Here is a 22,844-nt window from a genome sequence, read left to right as displayed (position 1 = left end):
TGTCAGGAAGGCTGAGGTTTTAGTGTTTTAGTGCGTCAGGTGTTATTTCACCCTCCCTGCCGGGGAATTCACCTCTGCACAGCGGAGCTGGACCATTCAGCTGACTGCAGAAGAGGTCGGCCACGTCAGTGTTTGTGTGTGTGGAGGGAGGAGAGGTCTGGGCCAGGCAGAATGATTCAAAGCAAAATGAAACACACACACGTGTGCACACTGCACAGAGAGTAACAGCTTCCATGTCGTTGACGTGTCCAAACTATTCTCTAATTCAACTTATTGAACTGCGCTGAAAGTTCATCAGTGAGCATCAACCCTGAAATCTCCTCAGCTCATCTGAGGATCTGCTGCTCGGCATTTTCTCCTTCCAACAAAGGAAACGTGCGACTGTCTCTACAAATCAGCACGGACACAATCTGAAAGTGGTTTTTCCAAACCTCCTTTCCTCTCCTCCCTTTCACTTCCTCCTCTGTCTGACATCTGTTCACCTCCAGCTGCTTTTTTTATTTCTCATTTTCTAACATTTCTGGAAAATACAAAAGGTTCTGGTGCAGCCTTTTCTGTTTGGAGTGGGAATATATTCTCACTTTAACGAATGCACTGCAGGTCCTTCTCACATTGTTTCACATGCAGGATTTTCAGAGACCTGCGGAGGTAAAAGTAAAATAATGTAGTGTGACAGAGATCTTTATAGTTTCTGTTCAGTGAACTTGTGACCCTTCAGATTTATCTTCAGTCAGGTGTTTAAATTATCCACTGGTTTTACATGGAGGATTTTTGGAATCTACTTTATGTCCTCATCACTCAGATAAACAGCAAATCTCCCAGAAACATTTTTTAATGACATGTAACCCAGAACATTTCTCTGACTTGTCCTCCAGTGTCCCAGCGAGACGTACGATGCTCTCTACAAGTCCACCAAGGACTTCCCAGACGAGGTGGTGAGCTTCATGAGGCAGCATCAGCTGATGTGGGAGCCGGTCCTGCCTCTGAGCGGCAGACCCATATTAACCCGCGTCAATTCACCCTACATGTTAAAGAAAGTGGTCGTGGACCGAGTGGATGCTGAGGACGGACCCTACGATGTCTTACACCTGGGCACAGGTGAGGAGGAGGAAGAGGGGAGAGGGCAGAGGAAGAGCAGAGGAAAGACCTAAAGATTTCTCTGCTTTAAAAACCTTCATGCAGGTTTGAATTTTCACAAAACAGGTCAAAAGCTGAGGACGGAGGTGGACGAGAATAAGAAATAAATGTTTATAGGGAATTTAGCTCGTTTGTGCTTCTCGTGCTTTAACATCACACGAGTCACAGAGCCAAATGTCCAATTTTCAGAAAAATAAATCCCTGGAATTCTTTGAAACCCAGAAGCTTCTTTAACTTACTGCTTAACAGGTTTCCTGAAACCTCTGAGCCACTTTTAAACCATCTGGTTTAAAAAATAACCAGAAATAACTGAAGTCTGTCCTCAATTAGTAAAACATGAACTAAAGTTAAAGGATTTTTACCATCACTTTCATTTATCCTGTTTTATATTTTCTAACTGATATTTATCAAACAGAATACTTGATGGTTAGAGGAATCTTGTTTTTGGAAACACCTTTAGAACAGTGTTGAGTTTCAGATGTTCAGCTCTGTGACTGAAACATAACCATAATATCTGAGAGGCTCGAACTGGAGAGCAGCTTGGTCACGTAGAAACAAACAGGACCCCGCAACAAAGAAATGAGTTGAGACGTCTCTCCACAATTTAGCATTTAAAGCACAGCACATCATTAAAATGTCGTGCAGGACGATGGAGCGTGGTTGATTTGTTGTGTGTAAACATCCTGCATTCGTTCATTATCCCTGTAAAATACCTCCGACGGTGGGAAGTGGAGAGGTTTGCTGTTTTAACCCAAAGCAACACTTCTGACGGGGTGAATGGGTTCTTGAGTGTGTCTGCGTTTTGTAAGTGTGTGTGCGTGTGTGTGTCAGCATACACACACATACATGTGTGTTTGCAGGTGTGTGTTTTCCTCTTTGTGTCTATCTGCGGTAACCTGGTGTGTGTGTTCATAAAAACCCTAAAGCTGTATGTAGGTATCTGTGATGCTGTGTGTGTGTGTGTGTGTGTGTGTGTGTGTGCGTGTGTGTGTGTGTGTGATAAATGGTGGAGGTTATTTAACTGCTGCTGACAGGCCCGGGGGCCAGAGGTGCTCCGATGGCTCCATACATCTCCTCTAAGTGGATTCCTCTCCCACATCTCTCATCCCCCCGTCCTCTGCACATGTACCTGCCTGATAAATCTCTTTCTGCTCTTTCATGTGTTCAGATTTTCACATAGCTCGGCCAGGATGAATCCTTCCACTCGTCTTCTGTCTGATCGCAGATTTTCTGTTGTTGTTGTGTATGAGGGTAGATAATGGCCCTGTTCCATATATCATACTGCTCAGCCACGTGCTTACGTCAGGGTGGTTTATTCTAAAAGTAAAATATACATTTGAGAAGTCTACAGGTTACGCTGAGGCCGCACAGAGACTTGAGTAGTGGCTCAACATTGTGCCATTTAAGAACAGGTATGTGATCTTTGGAAGCTTAATTAGTTATGAGCAATTCTCCCATAGTTCCTTGTCCTGCAGTAAACTGTTCAACAAAATCTTGTTTCTAAAACAAGAGGAAATAGTGACGTTGTTGGGAACTATTTTCAGCGGCGGATTAATCCACTCTGTGCTGTAGTGAGTGTTTGGGGCAGCAGGACAGTGTGTGTGTGGGACAAAATAAACTCCAGTGTGTGAGTTTGTGTTATGAGCTGATGTGTGTTTAATAGTTTTTGGAATCAGTGGAGCTCAGCGGCTCAGAGGACTGAGATAAATCCGGCTTTGAAACGCTCACAGTGCTTCACAGGATTTCAGCTCCATCTTTTATCATTTAAAACTCTGTCTGTGAATAATGGCTTCACCTGGACATGTGATAACACAGTGATCCTTATTTATGTGTATAATGTGTGTTTCAGAAATACTTCATCATTTGGAAACTTGTGCGACTGTTCTCTTAAAGTTTCACATCTTTGAAACCAAACCATGAATGTAGAAGAAGAGAGGAGAGAGGAGACGTGTTTCTTTGGTTTGTTTGATTCACGTATCCATGAGCGGTTCCCGGGGCGATGAACTCTGACCTCCACCAAGCAGAGACCCTAAAAACAAACCACAAGGTCAAAACTGAGCTGCTAATTATAATTCACATGTGAACACTTAACGAATTTCACACCGGTGCAGCTGTAACCTGAAAACTCAGCTGTTGTGAAATTATTGATTAACGTGACTGAGAAACATTAAACCCATGTGACTCCTCCTGAGTCGTCAGTGGCCACCAGTAGAGAACTGGTTGAACTGGGGAGCTACCAGTTATGAAATGAGTAACGGTGTAAATGTGTCGTGGACACAGAGTTTAAACCAGTGTTTTAACTTCACTCTGGTTCAAAGTGGGTAACGCTCATTCAATCAATCAATCAATCAATCATTCATCAATCATCTGACAGAATTAGTCTCACATGTTGTGTACAGGTCTTATTCTGGAGACACTTGATAATGAACTCGATACTTGATAATGAGATGATCTGGTCATCAAGTTTTCAGAACGCTGTAGACATTTATTTTTATTTTTGTCATCAGAACAACACAAACACAAAGTTGCCAGATTTCATTTTGGCTCTGGAGTAAAAGGACAAAGGTCTCTGATGACCACAGACATCCAAGTACATTATTAGTCCATGCAGGGCAGGCTTGTTTGACAGACTCATCTGTGGACACACACATGCATAAACACACACACACACACACACACACACACACACACACTCACGCAGCATGTAATAGTCTCAGCCTGGTACTCGCATACAGCTGCAAACACACACACACACAGAGGAGCTTTCCCACAGTGAGATCTCTGAGGTTCCCTGAGAGCATCCTGACATTATGTGTTTGTGTGTGTTTCACATGAGTGTGTGTGTGTGTGTGTGTGTGTGTGTGTGTATGTGTGTGTGTGTCTCCATTTCTTGTATTGAAATGTGTCCATTTCTGCTTGTTTATGTACAAATGTGTGAGTACACAGGACAGCTTGTGTCTCTGATTTGTGCGTCTGTGTGCTCACACACAGTGTGTGTGTGTGTTCACTGTAACAGCTGGTGTGTCTAACAGTTGTGACAAAATCCCACAAGTCCTCCTCAAACGTTTTCCATTGAGTGCATTTAGTTTCAGGATCCTTCGTTGCTAAGGCTACCACTATAGGATTTGTCCTGCGTTACCATGGCAACAGTCCTCCTTCTCACTGACTTTTAAGGAAAAATTTAAATCCCTAAACTTAACTCCGCCTGAAACTGAGGCACGATGTCTTCAGGTCGTAAACACTAAAAAGGAGCAAAGTGTTGCTGTTTCTCAAAAAAAAAAAAGGGGTCCAACAGAAAATCTGACGTTTCAGTAAATGTTCCTCTCTGTCGTTTTCCAGACGATGGGAAGGTGGTGAAGGCGGTGTCCGTCATCAAAGACAACTGGGACACAGAGCAGATCATTCTAGAGGAGATGACTGTCTTCCAGGTGAGATACAGATGTCAAGTTTTTCAAATAACACCTGCTGCTTACCAATGGACCACAAACGTGACTTTTCAAATGAAGGTGGGATATCAGGTGACTTTTTGATCACCTGGTCTGCACGTTTATCACGAGAATCACAGTGAAAACCTCCAGGAAACAGCTGCTGAGTTTGTTCCTTCAGCTCACATCATCCCACAGAAACACACACACACACACACACACAGCTACACAGGACTTTTAAGGCTAAAATTGGTTTTGGTGTCTCCCGCTGCCCATCTGCATCGTGATGTTCTCCGTGAGGCCTTCCCTGTAGTTTTCCAATGGAACATATTTGCCTGGAAAAACTCCACTAAACAGAGAAAAGATAGCAGGGCACATATTTCCCAAGGTCCTCATCTGTAAATAAACAAGTATGCAGAGACAAGCTGGGGAGGTGAGGAGGCCAGAAAAGAAGAGAGAACAGGCAAAAATTGAGGAAATAGAGGACGAGAAATGAACAGAACACAGGTGAAGGGAAGGAAGAAAGACAGAAAACAACATACAAAAACAAACAGGATCCCACATGCTCATTGTCTGTTTACTTATAAAAGAGAATAAAACAGGAACTGACCCATTTCCATGTGCCTCAGACAAAACAGGGTTAAACCATCTGGCACTGAGCGTACAGCTCAGCTGGACAAGGAAGGGACCAGTTTGCACCCTGACTGGTTTCAGATTGGAGGCTTTTGAACGGCTGGTCAGTTTGTTGGCTGTCACAGGACACAGGATAGGCAGATCACTGCAGAAATATTTTTTCTCCTGTCCTCTGCCACGTCCCGAGTCTCCGTCTCTCTCCCGCCTCTTTAAATTCGACCCATCCACTCAGGCTGGTCAGGGGTCATCGACTTCCTTTATGATGCGCTGAAACAAGTCAGTGAGCGAGAAAAATGGAGCTGTGGGATAATTTCGCCTTCTGAGGAAGAAAGAGGCTCATTAGATTTCTTATCTCAGTAGCTGCTCCGACCTCAAAGCCAGACCACCGAGGCTGAAATATCAGGAATATTTCAGAGTCTCTGTGTCCGTCACATGAGCCTCCCTTCTTTCTTACATTCTTCCTGGTTTGTCTGCAAAGTTTGGTGCGTCTGAATGAAACACTTTGTTGAAACATGTTCATTTCTGCCATCATTCAGTGATTTCTTCATAAACATCTGTAGCTGTCCAGTGTGTGTAACTGTTGTGTGTTTTTGCACAACGCAGCACGAACATTCATTCAGTTTCCTTTTTATCGCACAGAGTCCCACTGCCATCCTGAGCATGGAGCTGTCAACCAAGAGGGTAGGTCTGTCTGCTGTGTCCTCTGACTGTGGCGTGTCTGTCTGCTCTGTCTTCTGACTCTGGTGTGTCTGTCTGCTGTGTCCTCTGACTGTGACGTGTCTGTCTGCTGTGTCCTCTGACTGTGGTGTGTCTGTCTGCTGTGTCCTCTGACTGTGGTGTGTCTGTCTGCTGTGTCCTCTGACTGTGGTGTGTCTGTCTGCTGTGTCCTCTGACTGTGGCGTGTCTGTCTGCTCTGTCTTCTGACTCTGGCGTGTCTGTCTGCTGTGTCCTCTGACTGTGACGTGTCTGTCTGCTGTGTCCTCTGACTGTGACGTGTCTGTCTGCTGTGTCCTCTGACTGTGACGTGTCTGTCTGCTGTGTCCTCTGACTGTGACGTGTCTGTCTGCTGTGTCCTCTGACTCTGGTGTGTCTGTCTGCTGTGTCCTCTGACTGTGACGTGTCTGTCTGCTGTGTCCTCTGACTGTGATCTGTCTGTCTGCTGCTGTCCTCTGACTGTGATCTGTCTGTCTGCTGTGTCCTCTGACTGTGGTGTGTCTGTCTGCTGTGTCCTCTGACTGTGGTGTGTCTGTCTGCTGCTGTCCTCTGACTGTGATGTGTCTGTCTGCTGTGTCCTCTGACTGTGGTGTGTCTGTCTGCTGTGTCCTCTGACAGTGACGTGTCTGTCTGTGTGTTCAGTAAAGGTTCTTACTCTGAATTCATGTTGTCGCCTAAAAAAAACAAAATGACAAACTCTGGTTTCACAAAGGGATTGTTACGTCTATGACTTATCATAAAAATGCTAACCAAAATAAATTACTGAAAAGAATAAAGGTAAAAACAAAAATTGGACGAGTTGTGTTCATGCTATTGTTTTGTTTCTTCCCCTTGCTTGTCTCTCGTCTACAGCAACAGCTGTATGTGTCCAGCGAGCTCGGCGTGGCCCAGCTGGGGCTCCAGAGGTGTGAGTTATATGGGACCGACTGTGCCGAGTGCTGCCTGGCCAGAGACCCCTACTGCTCCTGGGACGGACAGACCTGCTCCAGATACTTCCCCACCAGCAAGAGGTAGGGAGGGGGGGGGGGGGGGGGCGGGTGAGGAGAGACACTTTCAGACATTAGAAGGACGAGACCCTCAGATATGCCACAGAAAACTTAAAGCCAAGAAAGGAGGGGGTGGGTTGAGAAGGGAGGTCGGACTGGAAGGAGACGTGACAGCACTCTTTACCATGGCTGAAACAACATTCTGTGTTTTCATAGCCTCTTCTTGCTCCGTGTTTCTCATTCATAATCGCAGTAGCTTCATGTTTTCACCCCCGAGGAGCCCAGTAACAACAGTGAGGAGGAGGATTTCATGCTGTTACAGTTTTATCTGAAGGAAACTATATTATCTGCTGCTGTCAGCAGCCGTTGAACTGATGAGTCTACGTCACTGTCAGACAGTGACCTGCATTATTGTTTTCACCATGTTTTTGTTCATCAGAGTGCAACCAATGTGTTTTACAGACAAATGAATGATGAATGAATTAAGGAGAACAGTCAGATAATGTAATGTAACGATGATAAATAAAGTTTTACAGCTGTACTCCAGTGATTCGGTTTTGCAGTTCTGTAGCGATGCAGTTGTGAGAGACAGATCTAAAAAGCAGTGCAGAGATATCAGCAGCTCTTTCTTGCTTCCCACCAGTCTGACGCCAGCAGGTGTGTTTACTGCTAAGCATGTAATTTACATACTCTGCTCTGATTGGACAGTAGTTTCCTTCCGTTGTACTACTATACTGGTGCACAACACAGCTGAGAGTTCATTTTCCCGGCAATGTGCTTCCATGTATTGTTTTCAAGTCCGGGAAGCTAATTAAAGTCATATTAAGTTAAATGGGGAAGCTGTTTACCGTGATGATCAGCTTTTCCCACATTTGTCTGCTTTCATACAGTCGAGCCGGAGCTAACAGCTCAGCTGCCGACGGCTGTGCTTCCATTTGTCGAGGGAATCGAAACAAGTGCCGTAGGTTCTCCTCACACACCGGAGCAGGCGTAGAGCTGAATGTGGAGGTCGAGTTCACGCCTGTAGTGATGGGGGTTTAGTCCTTAGTGTGAGTCAGGCTCCAAAAACCGAACCACTGAATCCTTCATTTCCATCAGTGAAACTCAGGACCACCTCGGAACCTGGTGGACACCCATGTCTTTCAAAGTCCGTCCATTCAGTCCTCTCTAACCCAAGCTGAGATAACCCTGATTACACTGCTCCCACATCATCACAAAGCTCCCTCAGACCTGCAGCTGATGTGAATCATCTGTTCACAGATGGAGCGGTGCCGCCCAGGACGAGTAACCTGACCTTAATGTTTAAGATCAGTGGCGTGTCCCTTTAAATTCATCTGAGAGCGAGCGTCCAAAACGTTTCCATAGAAGGAAACACAGTACACACAACTGCAAACACAACAGCTACACAGCAGGAGACATATTCTAAACCCAGTGTGTGTGTGTGTGTGTGTGTGTGTGTGTGTGTGTGTGTGTGTGTGTTAGGCGGGCACGGAGACAGGATGTAAAATATGGAGACCCCTGGAGTCAGTGCCCTCTCACAGAGGACGGTAAGGATTTCCACCATCTGATATGAATAAACTGTCTCTGTCTTAAATAGTTTCCTGTCAGCAGTTACGTAATGGACAACCCGTGTGGTTAGTATGTACAGAGAAACAGAGGATTTCCACTTATACACCCTGTGTGATTGATTGTGTGTTTTGAAGTGCAGGGGCTGGAATGTAAAACATCACAATGGTTTTAGCTGTTGGCTCCATAAGTTCTGCACGAGTCCCTGACACAAACTCAGATACACGTGATTAACCAGTGCTGAATGTCTGGAAAGTCCAAATAAGAGATAATGGCATGTGGATGTGTGCGTGAATGTTCCCATCCAGAAATGCCAGGTAATTTATTTCTAGATGTTTATACTTTACTTTTTCAAAAATAAAGCATAACAGAAAAAGTTAGGTCGCTACTGATGTAGAAAATACAGTAAAATTCCTTCTTTACCTTTCAGCTGTGCAGGCAGAGATAGGGCGCACTCTAGGGGACACACTGTGTAACTGCAGTTCTCTCTGCTTCCTCTTCAGGGAAAAGATGAAATGATGAATCAGTGTTCATGCAGCTGTTAATACGTCCTTCTTGTCTTTATCATTGTGTCATTCTTGTCGCTCTTCCCGTGAAGACTGACACACAATGTTTCTCCTCTTTCAGATTCACACTAATCACGCCACTGCACACACTGAACACTTCACATGATTTTGTTCTTGGCACTAAAACGCTCAACATACTGAACTTATTCAAACGTTTTTTTTCTCCGTTGCTCCGTCAGATTCTGACTCTGTGGAGGTGAAGCTGGTGTACGGTGTGGAGGGAAACTCCACCTTCCTGGAGTGTGTTCCTCGGTCACCTCAGGCCGAGCTCAGGTGGACGGTGCAGCAGCAAACGGACAGCCAGCAGCAAACTCTCAGTCAGATACATGAGAGCAGAGAAGTGAGTGAATCTAAAGATGGGACACTTCAGCTGGAATAATAAACTATTATAGCAAAACTCTGTCGTGGTTTTAAATGTGTATTTGATGACAAAAGAATCGACTGACAGCTTGAACATCTTCCTGTCTATCCCCCTCTCAGGTCCCTCAGAGCGACGACGACCGATCCCTCCATATGAAGCGAGGGTTGCTGGTTCAACACCTGGAGCTGGCTGACGCAGGCCTCTACACCTGCACCAGCCACGAGCACTCCTACAGCCAGGTCCTGGCCCGATACCATGTCCACATCATCCCCAACCATAGCCTCCACCCAGCCCGCTACCAGCAGAAGCACAGTCCAACCCATGGGAGGACTGGCCCATCCAGGGTCGTGGTCAGCGGGTTTCTAGGCCAGTCAGGGCCCCTCCATCCACCACCTTCGCTGCCGGGACACAGAAACTCGTGGCTGCCCCAGGATCTTCAGCAGCTCCCTCTTAGGAGCTACAAAGACCTGGACATGATGGGGACCAACAGTCTGAGTGTGGACGAGTACTGTGAGCAGCTGTGGTACCGTGAGAAACGCCGGCAGCAGAAGCTCCGCACGCTGAAGCTGAAACAGGAGAGCAGGAAAGCCCGGGTGAGGAGGAACAACCCTCCTGAGGTTCCCCTCTAGTCACCTGGAGGATACAGAGACTGACTGTGGACAACAGATCCTGTACATGCAGAGGACAAGGAAAGGTGCAAATAATGCCAATGAATAAAGTGACACCACATGCATTTACCCTAAGACTAAAAACGATTAGTATATCCTTATCCTGAATATTCTGACATTTAGACGCTACATAAAATGGAAATAGCTACGTAGAAAAAAGTTATTCGTCTGTAAATTCATATTATTAACAATGTTCATATTGTTTGGAACAAACAGCATTTCTCTGAGGTTCAGCTAAACCTGAAAATGTTATTTTATAATGATACACAACAGTTTACAAGACAACACACTGTATTATCCGGCCTTTTCCACATAAACAGTTCAAAGGGAGAACATGCATCTGATCGCATTTTGTTTGCAAGCTTCTAGATCTACATTAACATTTACTGCTTTGCTAAAATAAGCTGCTGGATAATTATCTGGATAGTAATGCAGAAACTAACCTATCTGAGTTTAAAGGCCCTGAATAGTCTGCATGAAAAAGATTTGCTTATTTTTGAGTTTGTTAAACTGTTGATAAATAGTAACTAAGGATTTTTTCCAAACTTTACTTTGACTTTTGCTTATTTAGTCACGACTATTAAATATTCTAAAGAAATATTTAAGATTTTAAACCAAGTTTTCAGGGTTTTTAAAGTTACTACTCGTAGCGTCAGAGAATAGAGACCTCTGAATTCACCAGTATTCAGACCACAACAATCCTTTTGTAGTATATCTCTTTTCTACCCAAATGATCTTTTCATACGGTTTTTATAGCACCGTGCGCCAGTGAAACCAAATAGCTGACATGAAATTTGTAGCAAAACTGCAAATTCTTCATACAGGACAGACGGACAGGTGAAAATGTATCAGGATCTCAAACAGTATAAATTAATGACAGAACAGTAAATAAGAAAAACGTTTGCCAGGTTTACTGCTACACATTTAACTGTGTATAACAAAAACATATAATGTTTTCTACATATATTTATGTTTGTTTCAAGATGTAACGCTGAGCAAAGATCTGGGCTTCATACGAACCTGACGGGTGGAGTAAAAGCCTCAGTGAAAACGCACACATGAAATGGACCGTGCTTGAAAATACATTTTATGTTGCTCATTACTTCTGTCATGTAACTGTAATAATTATTATTCCCAACAATGTATATTAAAGAACTCTATTTTTGATAGTTTTCTTTCTTCATGTACTAGAATCGAGTGTTTATATAAACGTGTATTTCTGATAATGTCACAATCCTCCAATAAGCTTTGAGATCAAAAACTGAGTAATGAAACTGAGTCTTACTGTATGATGTGAATAAACCACAAGACTTACATGTAAAAATAAAACAAATAAAAACTCTCAGTGGTTTTACAGTTTTTTGGTTCATTTTCCAAAAGCAGAATAAACTCAATTTGTTTTACTGTTACTAATATTACTGTTACTAAGACTACCAGGAATTCTTGGAGCAAAGACTTAAAAAAATGATTTCCGTGGTTGACTTTGGTGACAGAGACAGTCGCCCAGTGAACATACCACTGCAGGCTTGATGGGAAAAGACCACACAAAAATCACAATGCACGTGACTATTAAGTCACGTGCATTGTGTAATCTTCAGAATGTAATATATATAAAAAACAGATAAAGACAAGAAAGAACAAGGTCACATTCATTTGGGTTCTAATTGGTTATTATTGTCATTTTTAAACCAGTATCTTCAGCCTGAAGGCGTGTAGGAGGAGGTGGGACAGGCCAGGAGGGGGCGGTAAAGTGGCAGGACGTGAACACAAACTGAAACACCACAGAAGAAGAAGCGGTTAACGACTGCAGGACGCGGTTGAGCGACGCAGATGGAAACGCGGTTCATGGGAAAGTAGCCTAAATTTTGAACAAGTGTCTGCGGCGAAGGCAACGAGGTATTCACGGGAAAGCGCGAAGGTTTCCTCCGTGTTTGTGTTTCATGTTCGTGAGGGACGCGGACCGGGCAGTTTGCGTCTCCGGGCTGTTTTTAAGTTCGCTAGCTGCCTGCTAGCTAGCCCGCTCATGCTAACTTGCATGGCTCGTTGACTGTGTGTCCGCTGAGTTTTCCAGTCAATGGGAGACATTGTAGTCGGATTACCAGTACACACATTTGTCATCCTGTTTCCGCGGCCTCCGCTTGTTTCAGTGATCAGCAGGTTTGTTTTCTGCTGAGGAGCCTGACAAAGTAATAATAAAGTTTTTTTTGTGGTTTACCACCCACAGGTCGGAGGTCCGGGGACTATCACTTGTAGCTCCTACATGGCTGCTCCAACATTGCAACAGCCCAGTTTCCTGCTGGTGAGTCTGTCTTAACATGACTGTTTACATTTTTAACCGGGACCCATCACGCTTCTCTTACTGTCAGACAATCTTTAGCTGACTTAGTTTTTAATAAATGTTTTTTGACTGCCCTCTGTTTAATACAATCACAGTTTCGCTGTGTCTCTGAATGAGTCTCCGGTAAAACGAATTTCTTTATCATAAACGTATCACGATGTCGCTCCAGGCCAACCTGAAAGCCGACGCGACCACCAAACCTCTGCTTCAGCGATGCCAAGACCTGGTGAAGATCATCGATGAGTATCCTGCAAAGGTACTGTCCCTTCTTCCACCCCGCTGTCCTGCGTCTTTTTTGGACTCCATGTCAAATTTACACACTGACACGACACATGCAGGACCCAGTGCAACAGGTCCGATGTACTCGAAAGTATAGCAGCTGTGTTCTGAACGCTATACAGTGACATTTCTCACATAGTTTTTGTTCAGGCTTATTGAGACAGAGACAGCTGCTGGTACTGTGACTTCAGAGTTTCACTTTGAGAACTTTTACTTTCTTGTGTGTTCTTCGTACTGGAGTTTGAAAGATGCACAGAAATCTGAGATGAAAGATTAAAATCATACTGCATTAGAGAAATTTATGCTGGGCACAGCTGAACTGTTTGAGTTCATATTAAATAATTGTTCCTCTGTGTATCTGACTGTGGATAATTGAAGTTCAGTTTGACAGCAGCTGTTGTGCTGTTGGTATTTCAGTGAGTGACACTGAAATACCCCGTCCTCACAAAGGGTGAGTGTGAGGCAGCAGGATTACAGTCTGTGTGTGGTTTGTGTTGTGGCCTGTCCCTATAATGTCCCAGTGAGACAATGTCCACAGAGCTACTTTGTGTTGATTCATTATCATCTGCTGACTCTTTGTTTTTTTTTCCCTCATTGATGTTTATTTATGTTATGAGTCTGTACTTGCTGTATTTGTTTCAGTCTGGAGGTTTTCCTGTCTGTCATGTTCAGGGATGGAGTCCAGTAACATTTTATGGCTTCTGAATCTGCTTATCGAATCCGAATTCTCTTTAATCCCTTACTGAATGTTTTTAGACTTGATGTGAAATGAAGACATCCCAGCTAAAAAAAATATGCACAGTGTTTATTCCACTCATTATCAAACCACAGAAATACTGAAGGGTTGTAGGATTCTGTGATGCTTTTTTCTCTGTAGTTACCTGTAGTGGCAGAAAGAGGCAAACAGCTGACCCAAAATGGAACTGGTTATTAGAACCCATTCCTCATTATATTGTGCGTTGTACCAACCAGAAGTCAGAGGCTCACATAGTGGTGCTTTGACTAACTCGGTCCATAATTTGAATAATATTTGCGTCCAACATTTAAGTTTCCCTGTTGTTTTGTTGCGGCTCTGTGCTGCGCTGCCTCTGATACAACCACAGTAACAGTTTTCACTGTGAAGCTGTTTGTCAGTCAGTCAGTGTATTGTGTTAAAATGTGTTTGTATTTGCCAGTTTCTGAGAACAGTGTTCATCGGTGTATGTTTCCCTTCAGGAGCTGCACCTGATTTTCCCCTGGCTGGTGGAGACTGTGTTTGGCAGCCTGGACGGCATCATCGCAGGCTGGAACCTGCGGCTCCTGCATTCAAGGAGCAATGAGTACAACATTGTCATGGACTTCCTAAACCCCAGGTAGCTGGTGTGTCTGTATGACCACAGCAGAATGTGTCCCATCAGCCAAGTGTGATTTAGTTCATGTGTTTAAAGAATCAGAATTCTTATCTGATTTTCTTTGCAGTGGGCCAATGATGAAACTCGTGTACAAACTTCAAGCAGAAGAGTACAAATATGAAATACCTGTCAATTATCTCCCGGTAAGAAAGTTTGAGGATTATTTTGGAGCCGTGATGTTGTTTGTTGTTGTTCTGACCTAAGAGCTTGTGTATCTTGAAGGGTCCTGTGAAGGCCTGCATCCAGGAAGGAGTCCTCCCAGATTGTCCGCTGTTCCACAACAAGTTGCAGTTCCCCCTGTCTGGGCTGCTGACTCTGAACCTCGCTCTCAGTATCCTTCACAACACGTTTTCTTTATGGTATTACAGAAGGTTTAGGTTTAGGTTTGTTAACCCATGTGACAAAGAAAAGCAGCACATTCTTCCATTTGAGAAACTGAATCCAGAGAATGTTTTGGGTTTTTTTGTTTTTTGCAGTTTTTCTTGATGAATGTCTGAAATGACTAATCAGTTATCAAAATAAGAGTTAAGTTATTCCTTAACGTTTTGCAGATCCATTTGAATTCTTCATGTTTAATTTCGCCTACTGTCTCATCACGCCGAAGGTGAGTTTGGTGAAGTACAGCCTGTCTTCGTGCGTTCATAAGAAATAATGAAAGATGATTGTCATTGTCTTAGTCTTCACAGGGAGAACTAATCAGTACTCTGTTTTCAGAACTACCCCCAAGGCCAACACAGCTCCACAGACAGCGCCTACTTCGTGCTGGTGGACACTTACCTGAAATATTTCCTCCCCAGTGAAGGGAGTGTGCCTCCTTCTCCTTTCTCTGACTCCAGAGGCTCTGTCACTGCACCTTCACCGAGGTATTTATAGCGAGAAAATCACCTGAGAGTACAGGAGTTAGAGCGATTTTCATCTGCAGCATTTAAACAAACCTTTTGATGGAGAAAATCCGAGTGGAGACTGAAACATTGACGTATCAACAGAATTATATGATGAGTTTACACTCTCCCCCGCCTTAAATTCAACAGATCTTCCAGTGTTTCCTTTGCTGGTTATGGCGTTCACAGCCCCAGTCTCCTGAAGCATCACATATTCCATCAGCCCTCAGTTAACGCAGATCCCGCAGCCCAGGAAATCTGGAGGTCTGAAACTCTGTTACAGGTAAGGACTGCGGGTTCCCACGTACAGAAGGTCGATCTGTGTCTTTTAAATGTCCTCAGACTGAAACGTAACTGACAAATTGTGTTTGACGTTTGTTGGATTAAGGCTGAAAACGTGTTGATTTCTTTTCCTAAGATGTTTGTGGAGATCTGGCTTCATCACTACTCCTTGGAGATGTACCAGAAGCTGCAGTCTCCTCAGGTGAAGGTAAGAGAACAGAATATGTCCCCCGGCTCCTCCCCTCCTCCCTCCCCCCTCCTCCCTCTCCCTTGCACTGCAGCATCGCACGGCTGGCTGTTGACTGGCTGACCACAATCCTCCCTCACGTCTCCACCACCTCTGTCCCATCTCGGAGCAAGCCCAGGGTGGGAAAGTGGTGTTGGCCAGCGGCCCTGTGGTTGGTAATTCTGTGTGTCAGCCACCTGGGTACCTGACCAGCCACAGTTTGAAAGTCTAAATCTGTGTTTGATAAAATTGTGTGTCTGAGTTTTAAGATAAACCAGCTTCTGTGGCTGGGAGATGCCAAAAACACCCTGAGCAGGCTGGGGTGAAGTTGTCTATAGGTAAGCCTTGGGTTTGGGAAGATGTGTTGTTTATCATTACTGAAGGACAACTTCACCCACAACTCTCTGTGTTCACACTGCAAGCAGGTAAATGTCTGCGTAGCACCACAGTTGTTAGTGACAAGCAGCGTAATGCACACTAGCAACAGGTTCCTGTTGATGGGCTGTTTCAAACAAGGAGCGATGACTCAGCTGAAATTAAATCCTTGCAGTGTGAACACAAGCATTCCTGTTCCCCACTTTAAAAGCATCTGATTCTCCGGTTTATATTTGAAATAGGTTTTTAGATCCCTTGTAGAATTTATAGCATTTGAGTAGCTGCAGAGTGAAACTGCTGCGTTAGGCCAATTGGCATGTGTTCCTGGTATTAGTGCTTTTGCTTTCACGTCCTTTGCATGCCGCATGCCCATGTTGCAAGTGTTTGTTTTGTTGGTATGTTCTGTGTGTGTTTGCCTGTGAAACACCAACACAAAGTCGCGACACAGTGATTGTTTTTGGTGCAGTACTTCAAACATCGTCTGTCTGTAGCAGTAGTTTTTATGTCAGGGATCCACGACAGAAGTGATGCGGCTCTTTGTGTAGAGGTGGCCTTGGACAAATGTCCTCACTGTCTCCTGTCAGTTCTGTTGGTGTTGCCTGTGGGTCGTGCCGCACCGATCTCCATGTTAAATATTCAGAACAGCTTCAGTGAAAAATCAGGCTGCAAAATGGCTGCCCCCCCCCCCCCCCCATCAAAAGCAATCACAGTGACACTTTGTGCTGATGTAGTTTGTTCCCTTTACCTGCACTGTACATAAAACATGTTGGATGAGACTCCATGGTTACACGCTGTATGCTTCGACCCTCAGGTGTACGCACGGTTAGTTTGATACCAAGATGCTTTGCTCTTGTTTAGCCGCCCAACCACACTGTTTCCTCTGTTACTGTAAGTAATGGAGTGCTTATTGCTTCGGTAAAATTAGGGCTGCAACTAACAGTTGTTTTCATGATTTATCAAGCTATTTTCTCTGGTCTATAAAATATAACACTGTGAAAAATGCAGATTTCTTAAAGACAAATGTCTCGATTTGTCCAACCAGCAGTCCAGAACCCAGAGATACTCAGTTTACTTCAGAGTAAGAGAAGGACAAACAGCGAGTCCGGCATTAACAGCTCCTTAAGGCTGCGGAGGAAACAGTGAAATGGCCCCTTCATGTGTAACATGCTGATCACTGACCTGCATCACAAACGCTCACCTCTTTAAAACGTATCCACCGCGGTGTGAAGTTGTTGTGTTGTGTTATGTTGTGTGTCCATCCTGTGAAGAGTGGACTCAAACTGCAAGATCTTACAGTTTTGAGTTCACTCTGTTGACGATGTTAAACAGTAGGGATGGGAATTATTATGAGTACATGAAACAGTCACATTTGTCACTGTTTTATTTTGACTTATCATTGCTGCAGATCCCTGAAGCATGTGTACATCACAGCTGTTCATGCACTGAAATATCCCTGTTATTATTTTAGGCTTTACAAAGTAATAAACAGAGTAATGATTCCCGTCCCTACAGTCATGTAACCCCCATTGTCTGGAGGCCTCTGCATCGTTCCCCAGCGATGAACGCGTTGTGTTTCCACACTCAATATTTTGTTTTTGTGTGTCTCCTCTCCTGTTCTCTGCTCCTTTCCTCCTGAATGTTTTTGGCCAATTGTTTCTCTTCGGTTGCACTCTCCTTTTTTTGCTGCCTCCTTTTCTCCTGTTCTCATGTAAACCTTCCTCCTGCCACCTTTTCTTTCCCTTCCTCCTCTTCCTCACCCTCCCTTTTTTGCCACTCCCCCCCTTCCTCTCTCTTTGCTGTTGTTCCTCCTCCACCTTCTGTCGTTGTCTTTCCTCTTCCTCATCTTCCTCTCCCCCCTGGTGGGTGAACAGCTGGCGCTGCTGCAGTACCGCCTCAGTATGTCCAGCATGCCGTGCCAACCCCACGCCCCACCAGGCTCTGGGACCCTCCACACCTACCAAGTACTTTTACCTTTTCATTCACCCCCGCCCCTCTGGGGCCTCCTGGAGGTAAACCTCAGTCAGTTAAGGTCACAGTCAAGGTTACTTCTCTCGTATTGACAGACACGGTGAGACAGACATTGTCCCTCCAGTCACCAGCCTGATGCTCACAGATTAGTTTGCATGGTCTGTCCTGCTTTTGCACACATTGAGCCTTTATGTGAATGGCTTTTCTAAAAAACAGCCAGTGTAAAGGTGAAAGTGGTTGGTGAATTGTGATGTACAATATATTTTCACCCCATACCCAAAGACAACCAGGCCTCATGAAATGGCAGTGGTTTCCTGTTTGTTTTGGCCTGATTTAATAACATAAAGTCAGAGATGTGACCTCCCAGATTGGATGACTTTCAGCTGACGGTTGAAAGCGGAGGCTGTTGTGTTTGGTTCTTACCCACAGTGTGAAAAACCAGAGATCATGCTCCCAGACTCGTGTGCGATGAGCTGCTGTCACCTGTTCGACAGGAAGTCGCTCAGTCTGACTGTAAATTGAATTCCCTCAGAGAAGTATCCTTGGCAGAAAGAGTAAACCTGGAATGAAGCTTTTGAAATTTGAATCTTTGAGCAGATTTTGTTTTTATGCTTTGGGTGTGGTTCTCTTTTGCTGTTTGTTTTTGAAGGCATGCTTTGTACACTGTGTCTGGTGTGCTTTGTTGCTCTACATGTTTATGTGGTTCATAAATGTTTCTTTCTATTGACACTATTGATCTTTGTAAAGCAAAAGATGCTACCACATTTAAAAAGTTAATCTTTGTTTTACACGCCAGTCGTAAAATTATTTAATAATCAGATCATTTTTTACATCAAAGTACTTTACAGAGGTGCTGTTTCTGATTGCTGGCATTATCCAGGCGAGGAAACACTGCAGCATTTTAACAAAGCAGCTTTTCTATAAGCAGGTAACAGAGCATCAAGGTCCCACCTTTACTTCTGTTCCTCACAGTAACTTATCAAAATGTAAATGGATTCTTACATTTTAATAAATCCCAGTCGGGATAAAGTTCCAATTTCAAAATTAATGATTAAAAATCTTTAAAAAAAAAAATTATAATAACTTTAAAATAACTAGATTATATCTCAGGTGTTCTTTATTTGTTAAGTCCTTGATCACTGTCTCAGTCTGAGCGAGTTTTAACAGTGTCAGCTGAGAAAAACTGAATTCTAAGGAACGTGAGGATTAAATGATGTTATTAAAAAACAGAATAGAGAATAAACATTATGTAGTCCAGCACACTCAGATGATCTGTGGTTAAATATCAGCAGCAGTTCAGTCACTGTTGTTTTTTACAGTTTGTAACACAGATCCATCAGACGAGCAGTCGCTGGCTGTGTGGGACCTCAGTGCTCTGTCACATGGCACTTTGATGATTGGTTGGCTGCTTTTGGACTGGGATGCATTATGATTGGCTGCTTTTGAAACCCGGAGCTGAGGTGACGATGTGTCGTGTATTTGCGGAGCACTTGGTGACCGGTTGCCTTTTCAGGAGCCCTTCACTCCGACAGAGGAGCACGTGCTGGTGGTGCGTCTCCTGGTGAAACATCTGTACGCCTTCTCCAGCAGCCTGAAGCCCGAGCAGCTGTCCTCCTCACCCTCCGCCCACTCACACACTCACACCAGCCCGCTGGAGGAGTTCAAGAGGTTGGCCTCGTCACACTCACACATGCTGCTGTTCGGCTTCGCGGAGATGCTACGTCTCGTGCCTGTTCACATGTTGAATAAATTAGTTCTTAATATTTGAATGAATGTTTGGTGTTCCTCTCGCCTGCAGAGTGGTGGTGCAGCGCTTTGTTCAGCAGAAACTCTACCTGTTTCTTCAGCATTGCTTCAGTCACTGGCCTCTGGACGCCTCCTTCAGAGCGGTAGGTCTCACTCACACACTCACACACACTAAAGTTGGTGTTGGAATAAGTTGTCTGTTAATACAACAAACAGCCGGTGCTGAGGAGTGAGTCTGTCATCTCTGTGTTTAGGTGTTAGAGACGTGGCTGAGCTACATCCAGCCGTGGAGATACACGGGGGAGAAGACCAATCCTCAGCCAGACCAGAACCGAACTGTACCTGAAAAATGGTGCGTCTGACGGCTTTGTGTTTTGACTTGAACTCCGTGTCTTTGACCCACCTTTCCAACAAACATGGCTGCAATTAAATGTCCTTAGTCAACCTTACGGAGTGAGAGATGCTAAAAAACGTAGTGCAGTACTGACTGCAGGTAGTAACTTTGGTTCTGTAACCGGTTCCTTTGCAGGGAGTCGTTTGTTCAGGAGAACCTGCTCATGTACACAAAGCTCTTCCAGGTGTTTTTGAACAGAGCAGTAAGAACAGATCTGGTCAATGCCAAGAATGCACTGATGGTCTTCAGGGTGGCCAAAGTCTTTGCTCAGCCAAACCTGGCAGACATGATCCAGAAAGGTGAGGACGTAGACTTGTCTTTTTTGTTGTTCAAAATAAATAAATAAGGTTGTCAGTGTAAACAGTTCTCCAGCTGCAATATGGTGAGAAAATGTCACATTTTTCCAACTATAAACTCAGTTTTTCCGTGTGTTCCACTGATATTCTGTCTATGAAAGAGAAACAGTGCTACCTGTTACCTCTGTCCAGGTGAGCAGTTGTTTCTGGAGCCCGAGCACGTCCTCCACCACCGCCAGCCCCGCGGCTACCTGACGCCGAGCCAGGGAGGCAGCTACCTGTCGTCGCGGCAAAAGGTGGTGACAGACATGGTGTTCAGGGTGAAGAGTCACGTCTACGCCTTGGAAGGCCAGGACTGTCAGTACAAACAGATGTTTGGCACGGAGCTCAGGGGAGCGGTAAGTTTACCTTCTTTCACCTGCGTGTGGTCGGGTTTGTCGATATGTTACCAACCTGGAGGTTCAGCGTTAGAAGGTGACAGGTCGTTTGACTTTGGCAGGAAACAAAGAGGTCGATCATGATGTAGTGGGAAGTCATACAGAAAATACCTGCTGCGGTGGCTCAGAAATCTCAGTCTTGTGTCCGTTTTGCAGATCATGAAGTTAATCCAGATGATTGCACAAGCCAGACAGACAGCCAAAAGGATTTCAGATCACTCCATGGAGGTGGCAGCCAATACCTCTTTCCTGTCCTGGTTTGGGCTGGGCTCCTCTGATCTCAACAGCACCTTCTCTGGGGCCGAGGCAGAGGAGAGCGGGGAATGTCTGAAGAAGACCCACGAATTTCTGGACAGAGCTTTGGAGAACTTGTGTCAAATCTTCAAGGTCAGATTACTTTGATTGTTTCTCAGGCGCTTTCCATGTGTTTTGTCACAAACGTTTAGTTTAGGGAATATTCGGGGGTTGATTACACCCTGCGGCCCTTTGCTGCATGTCACACTCTGACTGTAAGTGTTGGTTAAATTTGTCTTTCTTTGCTTTGCAGCTGAACCAGGGGCAGCTGACGCAGCTCATATCAAACCTGGGTTCTTCCCAGGATGATGGCAACTGCAGGCAGCTGCCAGACTGCATCCAAGGGGAGAATGGACTCGTCCTAACGGACCTGGGCAGGAGGCAGGTTAGTATTTCAGATTACTTACATGCGTTCGAGCTGTGGGTCAAACAGAAAAGATGAAAGCCCTGACACTGTGTGTCGGCTTCTGTCCTTTTGCACAGATCATAAATGGACTGCGCAGGTTTGACATTCAGTATCAGGGAGACCCGGAGCTGCAGCCCATTCGGAGCTATGAGAGTGCCCTGCTGGTCAGGCTGCTCTACAGGATCTCTGTTCTGGTTAACGAGAGGGTAAGTGTGACAGCAGCATGTGTCGTCACAGCGACACTTGTTTTAAAACATTGTCAACTTCTGTCGTATAATGAACCTATTGGAGCTTCGTGTGCTGTCATCAAGTACCTGAATCAGAATATCCCCTAATGAACATGAATATTAACAAACGTCGGCTGAAACAAGCTAAGAGAAGCTCATATCTTTTCCTTCTGTCCTCCCACAGTTCGGAGGCCACATGAATGCACTCTGCTCGCGAACAGACTTCCTGGGTCGCCTCGGCCGTCACTACCTGACGGATCCCGATTCCACCACAAAACTGAAGCACAGCCCGTCGTCCCGGCGGACGTTAGACAGGAACCGGCAGCCGAGGCTGAGCCTGCGCCCGCTGGCCAGCTACAGGACGATAGTGCTGCTGCTGATCTGCTACGCGTTTGGAGCCCTCCTGTCCTTTGGTCCTTTATCCAGCACTGTGATCATCCTCACAGGAGGGTTCCTGTATGGACTCTTCATGACGTTGTTTGGCGACAAACTGAAAACACACTAGCCGTTCCGAAGCGTTCTACACATCTGAGAAGTACTGATGGTGAATTTGATCGGTTCCAGCTTTGAATGTTTGGCATAAATGTGTGAAATCTAATAAATTGTCTGGAGTGGTCTCACGCATTGTATGATGAATATTGTAGTACGCTGTTGATCAAGGGCTGCAACTATTGATTGCTTTCATAATCAATTAATCTGCCAGCTGTTTGGAGCGTATAGCATCAGAAAGCTGATTAAAAATACCTATTAAAATTTTCCAAAATTCATGTCATCAACTGTCTTCTAACCAACAGTCTAAAATCCCAAAATATTCAGTTTACTGTTGTGTAAAAATACACCATATCACATGTTTCTGAACAAAATATTAAAAAAAAAAAGTGGGACATGACGGAGGTTTTTAAGGTTTCCTGAGAAGACAGCATTTTGAAACAGATGTGTAGGAACCCTGTTGGCAGCAGAGTGAAAACGGACTGGCAGCTCTTTTGTTCTTGCTTTTCATGTGACTGCTTCATTGTTTAAAATGTGGTTCACATACTGACTTTGTAAATAAAAAGTGTTGCTGCTCTGTTGGTGACACAGTTTTACAACAAGCATCTGAAACCAGGTGCAGTTCAGAACATTTAGCGTGGACTCATTTATTAAAGTATTTTCTCAGTGAAAGCAGAATGCGTTTTTACCCAAAAGGCTCAATAAACTGTTTGCACTTGTCTGTGGTTCTGTGACCTAATTTGTAACAAGGAAGTTTAA

The 22,844-nt window shown here is 44.6% G+C and overlaps 2 protein-coding genes across 3 annotated transcripts in view; both read left to right on the top strand.

Moving 5' to 3' along the window:
• The window catches only part of si:dkey-49n23.1 (semaphorin-3D), a 59,767-nt gene extending 48,377 nt beyond the window's left edge, over positions 1 to 11,390 (top strand). Inside the window, exons 12-18 of the mRNA XM_041033143.1 lie at positions 876 to 1,098; positions 4,477 to 4,565; positions 5,835 to 5,876; positions 6,762 to 6,919; positions 8,378 to 8,442; positions 9,207 to 9,367; positions 9,508 to 11,390. Of these exons, the coding sequence (XP_040889077.1) occupies positions 876 to 1,098; positions 4,477 to 4,565; positions 5,835 to 5,876; positions 6,762 to 6,919; positions 8,378 to 8,442; positions 9,207 to 9,367; positions 9,508 to 10,017 (1,248 nt within the window). The 3' untranslated portion in view covers positions 10,018 to 11,390. The remainder of the gene's footprint in view (positions 1 to 875; positions 1,099 to 4,476; positions 4,566 to 5,834; positions 5,877 to 6,761; positions 6,920 to 8,377; positions 8,443 to 9,206; positions 9,368 to 9,507) is intronic.
• Positions 11,391 to 11,843: 453 nt separating this feature from the next.
• On the top strand, positions 11,844 to 22,530 carry smpd4 (sphingomyelin phosphodiesterase 4). Of its 2 annotated transcripts, XM_041033141.1 has the most exons (20): positions 11,844 to 11,952; positions 12,281 to 12,355; positions 12,564 to 12,650; positions 13,889 to 14,025; positions 14,132 to 14,207; positions 14,287 to 14,395; positions 14,616 to 14,668; positions 14,779 to 14,927; positions 15,096 to 15,228; positions 15,364 to 15,435; positions 17,700 to 17,789; positions 19,310 to 19,464; positions 19,595 to 19,685; positions 19,797 to 19,894; positions 20,072 to 20,235; positions 20,425 to 20,630; positions 20,826 to 21,056; positions 21,217 to 21,348; positions 21,447 to 21,575; positions 21,781 to 22,530. In XM_041033141.1, exons 2-20 carry the CDS (start codon positions 12,317 to 12,319, stop codon positions 22,099 to 22,101), a joined length of 2,472 nt encoding a protein of 823 aa, XP_040889075.1. In that variant the 5' UTR covers positions 11,844 to 11,952; positions 12,281 to 12,316; the 3' UTR covers positions 22,102 to 22,530. The 2 variants fall into 2 exon arrangements, with proteins under 2 accessions (XP_040889075.1, XP_040889076.1); XM_041033142.1 differs by lacking the exon at positions 17,700 to 17,789.
• Positions 22,531 to 22,844: the final 314 nt, after the last annotated feature.

The sequence above is a fragment of the Toxotes jaculatrix genome, chromosome 3, assembly GCF_017976425.1.
Source record: "Toxotes jaculatrix isolate fToxJac2 chromosome 3, fToxJac2.pri, whole genome shotgun sequence".
Lineage (NCBI taxonomy): Eukaryota > Metazoa > Chordata > Actinopteri > Toxotidae > Toxotes > Toxotes jaculatrix.
Note: the sequence above shows the minus strand (reverse complement) of the source record. Positions and strands in the feature narration are given on the sequence as shown.